Raw genomic sequence first — 12,081 nt, forward strand, 5'->3', positions numbered from 1 at the left:
AGTGAGCCCTGCTACTTAAATACATTTGACTCAGGGAGAGTGTTGAAAGGGAGACTGTTGACTGTATGCTGTGGCTATAGAAAAAGAAAAATCCCTTTAGCTATTCAATTCAGATTTTAAAATATATATATATATATATATATTATATATATTATATATATATAATATATATATAATATATATATATTATATATATATGATTCAAGAGAGAAGAGAATCCATGCAGTGAGAATCCAAAAAAGATAATACTCTTATCTTTGACTTAAGGAATTTATTGGAAGGACTTTAACAGGAAGAGATGAAAACTTGTTTTCCTCTTGCCTTTTTAAATCCCTTTGAAAAACTGAAAATCTAAGAATTCCTCTTTTGGGTGTTTGCTAAGGATAGTAGTAAAACAGGAAGTCTGGTTGCTTCTGAGTCAAAGTCCATACAATAGATGTGAAGCCACATGCTTCTACGGTATACTGGGAAATGGTCATGTTTCAGGAAAAAGCAAAAGTTGCTTCTATATATTATGCATGTAACATTTATGTGCTTTCTTGTATGTTATGCTCTACTTATTCTACCCTACTGTATTTTCATACTTTTGACATGCAAAAAAATGTTTAAACTCTTATCACCAGATAAAAGAACAATGTTATTTCCCTCACTGCTACCCCATCATTCTGTTTGCACCTATGAAGTAGTTTATGTGTAAATAACTATCAAGTGTGTGAGTGTGTGTGTGTGTGTGTGTGTGTGTGTGTGTGTGTGTGTGTTTGGTATAGAACAACTAGTAAACTCATGTTTGATAAATTCTCATATGCTGATCTATGTGTATCACTGTAAATGTAATGCAGGGTCTGCTAATGGGAAAAAATGGTAACTTTGGGGTCAAGAAAAATGAGATCTAACCTCAATTCTACTAATCACTCTGTGTGTGACCTTATGCACATTACAGACTCACTAAACCTTAATTAGTTTATTAGTGAAATACAGAAAATAATATATGAATGCTTATTCATCAAGAAAAAAAAGGTGATAAATTGTAAATTGTTTTGAAATTTTGCAAGGACTATACAAATAAAAGTCATTATAATCATCTTTACTTACCATATTCATTTATTAATACAGTTAATGTTTTTAAAGTATCTACTCTGAACTAGATACTAAAGTTACTGGAAATATACAGTGTTTAAAGGCTAGACATGGTCCCTGTCCTCACAGAAGTTTCAATCTAATGAACAAGATTGATTTGAATATGTAATTAAAATGTGATCAAAGGGTATGGCAGCATATAATTGAAACATATAGAGATGAGGACATACAGAGTTGGAACATATTGAATAAAGAGAGGCTACTTTCCCTTCTAATCTATTTTTTTTTTAAAGAGCAAGGAAATGTACCCTGTGCAAAGGCAGCCCTATTTCTGAAGGCCCTAGTAGAAGAAAGATCATGTAGTCCTAGAAATGCAAAAGAAGCCATGAATAAGAAGAGCAAAGAAAACAATAAGCGTGGTACCTGGCCAGGCTGCACAGAGAGCTGGGTGTGAGTGTGGAAGACAGCAGTCAGGCCAGAGTACCATTATTTTAAGCTGCAATAAAGACTTGAGACTGTCTGGAGGGCAGAGAGGAATCATTGAAGTATTTGAAACAAGAAGGTGACATAATAATGTTTGTGTTTTTAAAGGTCACCCCAGGTTCACTGTGATGGGAGAACAATAGAGAGACAGGTACATATGCAAGAGAAAATAGTTTGAACTATGTTGTTAGGCAGTTGAAATTAATAAAAACAGACCTGAATCAGGATATGTTTAGGCTATTGAAGGATTAGGACTTGGTGGTTGTTGGATGTGGGAAGTGAGGGAATGAGAGGAGTCAAGAACATTGCCAAGCTTTCCATCTTGAGAAACTAGGTGAACTGTATTGCCATTCACTGAGACTGAGAGCACAGGAGGAGGAGGAGGAGGTTTGGGCAGAACAGTAATTGCCAACACTTAGTGAATGCTTAAAACTTGAAGACACAATTCTATGAGCTTGGTATGTACTCTGTTATCTTAGAGATGACTAAATTGATAGAGGTTAAATATGTGCTGAGAGTCACACAGCCAGGGAGTTGGCTTCAGTGTCCAAGGTCTTGACTACGATGATGGACTCCATACCTTTGAAGAGCATCACTTCAATTTTTAACATGTTATGTTTGAGATGCTCATAAAACACAAAGTGGAATTGATGAGGGAAATAAATTTGAGTAGAAATTTGAAAAGATTTATAGCTATCACTCATCAAAGTTAAATGAAAAGAGTTGGGAAAGGTGAGTGAGACTGTAAAGATTGAAAGGGAGAGAGCGTACAATTAGAAGGGCAACAAGCCTAGCCAGGGAATAACTCTCTAATACTATAAATGTCAATATTTGGTAGAGAAGATGGATCTTCTTAAAAGATTGAAATTGAGGAACCAAAGTGGAAGGATAAATGTCAGAAGATTGTGAAGTCAGGGGAGCCAAAGGAAGAGAGTGTTTCGAAAGAAAAATATAATTCTCTGTCCAATGCTCCTAATAGGTCAAGTAAGAAGGGATTAAAAGTATGAAAGGGCTTAAAGGAAAACTTTCTTTTAAACATGGAAGTTAATCTCCCACCTTCCTTATTGACCTATACTTACAACCAAAATTGCACTAAACTAAAAGAAATTTTAAAATGCATATACTCACAAGGAGAGAGAAAATTGAAAAGAAGACACTAGGAGATAAGAGATTTCAACAAATTTTAAGAAGACAGGGAAAGAAGCTGTAGTTTATATTCACGTATATAAAAAGTACATTGTCAGTTACATTATAAAGCACCCACAAAGGGATGTAGAAATTGATTTGCTTCATAGTCCTCCTTAGAGTCTTGGAGACAACAGGTACCAGACAAAGAACTGAGGAGACTTAGTACTGAAAATAGAAAAATCGACTTAAATCCTTATTTACAAAACTGCATAGCTCTTCCCAGTGAATTTAAGGTCTTTCTTCATCACCAAAGAATTCAGAGACGAAGTGATAGGTAAGAATCAGATTTATTTAGATAGAAACACAGTCCACAGACAGAGTGTGAGCAATTTTGGAAGGCAAGAGGCAAGAGGCCTCGAAATATGGCATGGTTAGTTTTTATGGGCTGCACATTTCAGAGGCTAATGAGTGGGAGGATTATTCCAATTATTTTGGGGAATGGGCAGAGATTTCCAGGAATTCGGCTACCACCCACTTTTTGGCCTTTTATGGTCAGCCTTGAAACTGTCATGGCACCTGTGGGAGTGTCATTTAGCATGCTAATGTATTACAATGTGTGAGTAATTATGCTCAAGGTCCACTGGAAGTTGAATCTTCCGCCATCTTGTACCTAGTTGGTTCTCACTAGTTTTCATCATGTACTATGGCTATGTCATTCTTTTAAAGGTTGTGCCCTGCCTCCTTCCCTCCTGTTTCATAGCTATGCCTCAGGCTGAAGACCAGAATATTCTTTGGCTTGCTGTCAATCATCCTGCAGTGATACCTATTATGCATACAAAGCTTCCAATTAGTTCTTTAGAGAGTCACTCTTCAATATTGAAGGACAGCCAGGGATCACCAGATATTTGTGGAAGACCCCTATCATGAAAAATAAAGATGAAACGAAACAAACAGAAAATGGAATTCAGAAAAAAATGCAAGGAGCAGGGGGAAAAGGCAAAAAAAAAGTCTATAGCTAATATCTTCTTAGAGAAAGGAAATGATATAGCACCCTGAAATACAATCATGATACTGTTAAAAAGGAACATGCATTTAGGAAGCAACAACTAATTTTTGGACAATAAAAATATGTTATCTAATAAAAGATAATACAGGAGATGTATTTAGAAGATGAAGTTGAGAAAATCTTCCAGAAAATAAAATAAAAAAACAAAGACATGGAAATTACAAGAGAAAAAATAATTAAATTACTAGACATTTCCTACATTCAGCTAATCAGGATTACAGGAAAAGAAAATAGAAACAATGAAGAGGAGGAGGAAATCATCAATTAAATAATAACAGAAAATTTAACATAATTTAACAATAAATGCTTCCAACGTGAAAGGGCCCATTTAGTACCCAGTACAATGGATAAAAACACATCAAAGTACATTGTCATGAAATTTCAGAAGACTAAGAATAAAAGTTCTAAAATATTTTGGGAGAGGGGAAGGTGGGCGTAAAACAGGATTTTGAATAGTAATAGAGCTGGATTTCCTGACAGCAACCTTAAAAGCTAGAAAATAATACTTTAAAAATGCCTTCGAATTTATAAAGAAAATTATTTCTGACCTAGAAGTATATATCCAGCCAAACTTTCAATTGTTTGTGGGTGAAATGAAATCATGTTTGTATATGCAGAGCTCTCAAAAATGTTCCTACTGTAGATTCTTTCTCAGTAAGTTACTGGATGTTATATTTCACCATTGGATGTTATAGTCCAATAAGTCTAGAAAGAAAAGACATGGGGTTCAGGAAGTAGGAATAAAACGGAAGGAAATATAAAATTCACAGAATGACAGTGAAGAGAAATTCCAGGATCTCACACACACACACACACACACACACACACACACATATCAGGTCTAGAAAAGTAAAGTGACCACTCCAGACTGAAGCAGGAAGATATAGAGCTCCTAAAAGATTATTCCAGGGGGAAATAAGACAGATTACACATTTTTCACTATATCAAGAGAAGAGGAGATAGGAAATTGAATTAATGAAAGACACATAGGGCTTCCCTGGTGGCGCAGTGGTTGAGAGTCTGCCTGCCAATGCAGGGGACACAGGTTCGAGCCCTGGTCTGGGAAGATCCCACATGCCGTGGAGCAACTAGGCCTGTGAGCCACAGCTACTGAGCCTGCGCGCCTGGAGCTTGTGCTCCGCAAGAGAGCCCGCGACAGTGAGAGGCCCACGCACTGTGATGAAGAGTGGCCCCCACTCGCCGCAACTAGAGAAAGCCCTCGCACAGAAATGAAGACCCAAACAGTCAAAAATAGATAAATAAATAAATTAATTAAATTAAAAAAAAAAGACACATAGACAAACCAAACAAAGAAAAAAAAGCAATTTTTAAAGAATAAGATGCAGAAGAAATAAAATGTGACTGAATTACAGTGATATTTATAGCTATAATAAAATAAGTACTATTAATTTAAAACAAAATTGCTATATATATTTTGGTTGGTTAGAAGTTCATTGAAACTTTGTTAGAAGAAAGGTAAACTACCTAGATATCTGCAAGGGAAAAATTAATGGAGTAACACTACAATCAAGTTACTTAGAAATTTAAGATGGAAAAAAAGTTGAAAGCTATAATGTGTAGGGAGCATAAATCAGGAATGGAGAGAGTTCCAATTGAGAGATAGTCCATGAATCAGATACCAAAGTCATCAATGGGTTCTAGAGGTGGTAATGAATGATATGAAAAAGAGTAGAAAGATGTTACTACCAGGTAATGAGGCCATCAGAGGAGCAGGACATTTTTTAGGATGAGAGAAGATTAATAATTTTTAGAGAGCAAGGGAGGATATCAATTCCACTTTCCAACCTTGAAGTGTGTTTAAGGTATGAGAAAATCAGCATGCTCCACTTTTAAAGGCTATAAGTGAACCATGTTTTAGTTGAGACTATGAAGGGGAGGAAGCCTTCAGTGGAGAGGATCAATGAAGTTATTGATCATAACATAAGGCACAATTTCAGAGTTTAGTGGGATTGAAGGAAAGAGAAGTTGGGTCAGGGGGAAAGCTCAGCACATTGTAAGAATGAGACAAGGGACCGAAAAGAGGACCAGAAGAGCCTACATTTTTGATCAACAAAAGGGAAAGCAGTCCTAAGTGAATTAAATTGCAAAAGTCTTAGTGGACAGTGGATTCTTTGGCCAAATGGTTCAGGTCCAGGCCTGGATATTCTCTTTTTTCTCTTCATAATAAAAAATTTGCAATTGCAGCAACAGATGGGTATCAAGAAATAGCTACAAGGTTCAGCACAAAAGGGTGAGTGCAAGGAACTGGGCAAAAACAAAATATGAACAATTGATTCCTCACCTGTGAGTCATAGAGACAGACAGGATACACACCTTGAGTCAGCTTGACGGCATCACAGCTGGGTAGTCAACGTGGCTACTAGTGATAAATTAAAAACCTGGGAATTTTTCAAGACTTCTCCCTCTCTCCACAGCACCCCTTCCACCTCTCATCTAATCCATTACCCACACTTTGGATTCTGCTTCTTAAATACCTTTCCAGTCTATCACTTCTCCCCATCCTCACTGCCACTATCATAGCCTGAGCCATCATCACTTACCTTTACAACTGCAATAACCTCAACAAATATGAACTAGGTACCTAATATATGTCATATATTTACTAGATGCATTTACTGGCTGCTTGATATGTGCTAGATCCCATGTAGAGATCAACCTACAATCAGGGCTTTCAAGGAAAGTCGAGTAAAATAAAAGTTACAAAACCTTGTGATTCAAGCTCCCAGAAATGAGAAGTGTAGGAGTTCAAGAGATAGAAAGTAATGGAGAGGAAAGACCATCTTTTTTAATGTTTTTAGTTAAACCTTCTAAAGATTACCATGTTCTTATAACCTTCTATAAGAGCTGACTCATGAACCTGTCCCAAAATATAATTTTATTAATTTCATAAGTAAAAGGAGGAATAAAAATGGCTTTGGGCTGCACTTTCAACATCTCTCAAGCATATTGTATTCATTTGCCTCCAAATTTGATTTAATCTAAGCCATTTCAAAACAAAATGCTATATTATTTTTGTGAACTATCACTACTTTCTGTTTCGGCAATAAGTTTATGCTGATAAGTAAAAACAAATCAATGAATAAAATGCGAGTTTCAAATTGATGCTCATTCAGTACTATTTCTGCAGATGGCAAACTGTGTACTGTTATTGAGAATTCAAAGATGAATAAGACAAGATCCTCTCCTTCAAGAACTCACCCAGTACACAAGGAAATAGTACACATAATTAGGAAGCAATGTGATTAGTGCCCTGGGAGCTCAGAGGAAGACACTATTCATTTATCCTGGAAGACATTCACAGAGGTAGTGACATTTTAGTTAGAATGAGAAATTTTTCAAGCAAATTATCAGTATCTGTTGGTGGTTGGGGAGAGAGTCCCAAATGTATCCATCTATTCATTCATGAACTGATTTGTTCATTTTACATTTGTTATTGAATATCTACTATATGTCAAGAACCAATACAAATGTAAAAATGAACAAAACACAGTTACTACCCTCAATAGCCTTGCAGTCTAGGGAAAGAATGACATGAAAAACAGTAACTTTAATAAAGTGTTATAGATGCCATGATATCAATTTTGTGCAAGATTTCATGGCATTTGGTCATTTTAACCTAGAGAAAGACATGCCAGGATGTCAGAAATTTCTGCCATGATTGTTCTCTCCCATTAAAATAAAAGGATTCATAGGGACAGATTCTTATTCTGAAGTGAATAACTGTAGCTCCAATAGGAGCTTTGTTCAGTTCATCTCTATCCCCAGTACCTAGTTCAATGCTTGGAGCATATTAGTTATAATAAATTATTATTATTATTTTTATTTTTTTTTGCTGTACGTGGGCCTCTCACTGTTGTGGCCTCTCCCATTGCGGAGCACAGGCTCAGGACATGCAGGCTCAGCAGCCATGGCTCACGGGCCCAGCCGCCCCACAGCATGTGGGATCTTCCTGGACCGGGACATGAACCCGTGTCCCCTGCATCAGCAGGCAGACTCTCAACCACTGCGCCACCAGGGAAGCCCAATAAATAATTATTGATTAATGGAATAAATTTGAGTCAAAAAGAGGATATCATAAACCTTATGGGTAAAACTTGACTATTTTGCAGAAATGAGAGAAATGTGTTTTTCTCCAACAAATTCTGGAGGTTTATGTTCTGCACTGCAATTTGTATAAAATTTAAAAAAAAAACATAGTTCCATGTTTCAAGTGTGAATGTAAGCATTGTGCTAAGTCAGGATTGTATTCTGGCCCAGTTCTGCCATTCCAAAACTGTGTGATTATGTGATTCTGACCCTTTCTGAATCCATTTCTTTATTTGTTAAATGGGAATAAGAACATGTCTTTACATACCTTGGAGAGCTGTTTAAGGATTAAATGATCTATTGCATGTGCATGTCTTATGTAAACTTCTTTAAGGCATTATATAATTATAAAATATACAACATAAGTAAATTTCTAAGCTTTAAATATTATAAGAATGCCTTCCAAAGGCAGGTAGTTAAGCAGTTGGTTTTTTTTCTGTTTTTCTCTAGTGCAGTGCCTGGAGATGACCACCAAGCGGAAAATCATCGGCCGTCTGGTGCCGTGCCGATGTTTCCGAGGTGAAGAAGAAATCATCTCAGTTTTAGATTACTCCCACTGCAGCCTTCAGCAGGTGCCAAAGGAGGTCTTTAACTTTGAACGGACATTAGAGGAACTTTACCTAGATGCCAATCAAATTGAAGAGCTACCAAAGGTAATTTTTGATAACCTAAAATATATACTTCAAATGAGTATTTCATAACTCCAGAGACTTGGCATAATGATAATGCTAACTACAGCCTTCTATCTAGGTAATTGACAAATCATTCAAATTAATATAACTTTTCCCAATATTCTCCTTTTAATGTGACTCCGTTTGCAACTTCATGTAATATGCCAATAACCAATTGAACTCCATTGAAATCATAATTTTATGTAATATGCCTTTTTATTTTAACTGAAGATGATCTCCAAGAAAATAACAGGTTGGTAGGTTGAGATCAATAGCTTATGTTTAGAAAAGAAAGGGAAAATATGGTACTCTTTATTCCAGAACTGAAAATTTGTATGTTGTATGTTAAGGTGACATTGTTTTAAAACCTTGAATTATATGTTACAAGTCTAAGAAATGCTTTTACATACACACACACACACACACACACACACACACACACACGAAGAGTCAAGTATACTATTATGAAAAACATGCTGTTATTTCTAGAATTTGAAATTTTTGGTTATTACAAACATCACTGAATTTATATGGCATACAACTTATACATATAGTGTAGCTAAGATTTTTTAACTAATGTCAAACTTTACACACACATACATATGCACTGCCATTATGATCTTGTGCTATGCAAAGAAAATGTCTCCTATGACCAGAAAACACTGGAGAGATTAGTTACAGCAGACTAAGGCCACACAGCAGAAGGTTCAAAATCTAAATCATTGGATCCTATTGTTCACCTAAATAAGTGACTCAGGTTAAGTAGCTGGAATGGCATTCACCCGTGAAGAACTTAAGGGCTAAGAGGGGGAAAATGTCATGCAATACATTTCCATTGCTTGTGCTAAAAAAAATGCATGTTAAATATGCAAGAACCAGAAAAAAAAATCTCCCATCAAAAAAACTAAGTTAATATCAAAAGCAGAGTAAAATGCTCTGATCAAAAGGATTTTTGAATGATTGTTTTCATTTAGGATAATGGATTACAGTGTTTATATAACACTTCAGAGACAGGAACTATTTAATGTGTACTTCAAAACCAATATCCTTCATTTTTGACCACCTGTGTGTATGGTGTCATCTTGAATCTTTGCCCAGGAGGGCTGAACCAGACCTAAAAGATTTTGGCCATATGGATTAACATCCAGATTGCACATAAGTGGAGGCTGGACTGAAATGGGCTGTGTCTTCCACCAGGCTATGAATTACTTGAGGGTAGAGGGAAAGATCTTATTCATCTTAGATGAATCTTTCATTCTTCATCTTTGACTCCCTGTACAGGAGGATACATGGTGACCTTCACATAATGGATACTCAATCTATGTGTTGTTACTGCTAGATGAAACAATGCAGAGAACTTCATGTACTATAGGACTTGATTAGTAAGACTACATAAAGTTAAGCAATTCATAAATGTGGCATTTAGCTCTAATTTAAGAAATTAAGCACAAAGTTTTGTTTTTTTTAGATCAGGTCAATCTAGAATTGCCAGATGAAATAAAGAACATCCAGTAGAGTGTAACTTTTAAACTAAAACACAGGCCATTTTTCAGTATAATTCTATCCCAAATATTGCTTTGGGTATACTTATACTAAAACACAAAACAGTTTGTTATTTCTTTGAAATTAAAATTTAACTGGACATTTTATATTTTTATTTCTTAAATCTGGCAGCCCTAGGGCAATCCAGCCATTTAAAATCTTTTTCTAGATGCATGCAACAGAGTCTGTAAGACAAATAGTAAAAAATATGGTTAATTAATCAAGTACATACTCATTTAATATCTACTCTGCTACACAGTATTTGAAGCTTTAGGGGGGTTATAATAGAAATAAATCTCAACCCTTGCTCTCAAGGATCTGACAACCTAATCACAGAGAAAACTGAAGCGTTAGAGGTGAATACACAATAAAGTATAATCAGGGCCAAAGAACCAAATCCTGTGGGAGAGCTTGTGTATAGAGAAGAGTTCCACTCTTGGAGGGGATGGGGAAGGGCCCGACCAAAAAGCACAGATGCAAAAACTAAGATGGAATATATGTAGAGGGAGAGGAGAGGAGCAGCAAAGCTGTGAAGAGTCTGCAGCTGCAGGTGCAAGTGGGCAAGTGCTGACATATGTAGGTAGAGTAGGGAGAACAGAGGGAACCCAGATTATGAAAGGTCTTGAGAGTTACACAGCATTGTTTGACTTGATGCATCAGGCAGAAAATGCCATTGGAGAGTTTTACATATCAAGTCAGTCACTAGGGGCTTAATGAAGAGAGCTTGGATTAACAATAAATAAAAATAATACAAGTGAACCAAGGATTTGATAACACTTTTGCAATGTATTAGAATTCAGGAGAAATAGTTGTCTTTTGTTATTGGTATGATTTATGTATTTCAAAGACCTTTCACATAATCTCTCAAGGTTTCTTTGACTCCCAAAGTTCAATATTATTAGTTTCCTAAAACAGCCCTGTAAGTTCCTTTTTTCTAAAGTATCTGATATTGAGATATGATCTAAATTATCTGACTTGAGATTTGATTACAATAATACATGGATATATTTGTGCATTATTAGAAAAATAGGTAAATTAAGAAACAAAAGGACTGACATATCAATTAGGGCTCATTATGTGTGTTTCAAGTAATACAAAAACCAATCCAAACTGATTTAAACAAGAAATAGGCTTGATTGGCTCACATAAGTGGAAAATGCATCTCAGAACAAGCTCCAGACTTGTTATGTTTCTATTTGCTTTGTGTGGGATCAGCTTTATTCTGAGGCTGGCTTTCCCTTATGGGGCAGAATGGCTAGAACTGTTCTAGTGTTCACGTCCACAGCATCCCAAATTAGAAATTTTTGGCCTCTGAAAACTTTTTCTTTTTCTGAGAAGGACGAGATGTGTCTCCCCCAGAATTCTTCATTTAACTTGTCCTTAGGTCTCATTGACCTTAATTGTGTCACATGTTCATTGTTGATCCAGTCCATTTGCTATGGGATCCACTATGTCAAGAAAAATGAAATTACTCTAATTGGGTTAAACAATGATGGGCCACCTCTGTAGAGTTGTGCTTACTGGCAGCAACACAAGGAAATGAGGTGGAAGAACTGTTGGAGAGATTACCACAATGTACACTACAAACAAAATGCTATAAAATCGCTGTTTTTCAAGGAAAAGTTCCTCTTAATCAAAGTTTGTAAGGACTTGTAGGCAAAGTATTGAGCCCTTAGGGGATTTAAACCTTTCAAAGTTAGATTAAATGAAGTATTTTTTGTCTGCCATCTTATTTTACTGTTTTCTTGGTATTATTTTGACGTTATTACCATTGTGATTTGAGATTTATTGAGTAATGAGATAACTATTTGTATTCTTAATATTACATTACGGCAAGAATTACCTTTTATACATTTTAAAAATTATTTTCATTCAGATATTTTATACTGAGAATGTTCTAGCTGGCCAAGAGTCTGTACTGTACATTCTTATGAAGCAGGTAGGGAACAGAGTCAAGGTTAATGGCATTAGGAAAAGAATGTCAAGAGTGTGTCAGAAAAGATGCAA

General features: G+C 35.8%; 1 protein-coding gene across 1 annotated transcript in view; it reads left to right on the forward strand.

The window, feature by feature from the left end:
• The window catches only part of LRRC7 (leucine rich repeat containing 7), a 506,342-nt gene that overhangs the window by 182,514 nt on the left and 311,747 nt on the right, over positions 1–12,081 (forward strand). The window contains exon 4 of the mRNA XM_027114043.1: positions 8,312–8,514. Coding sequence (XP_026969844.1) covers positions 8,312–8,514 — 203 coding nt within the window. The remainder of the gene's footprint in view (positions 1–8,311; positions 8,515–12,081) is intronic.

The sequence above is a fragment of the Aethalodelphis obliquidens genome, unplaced genomic scaffold (assembly GCF_003676395.1).
Source record: "Aethalodelphis obliquidens isolate GAN/ISIS:26980383/991018 unplaced genomic scaffold, ASM367639v1 scaffold13, whole genome shotgun sequence".
Classification (NCBI taxonomy): Eukaryota; Metazoa; Chordata; class Mammalia; order Artiodactyla; family Delphinidae; genus Aethalodelphis; species Aethalodelphis obliquidens.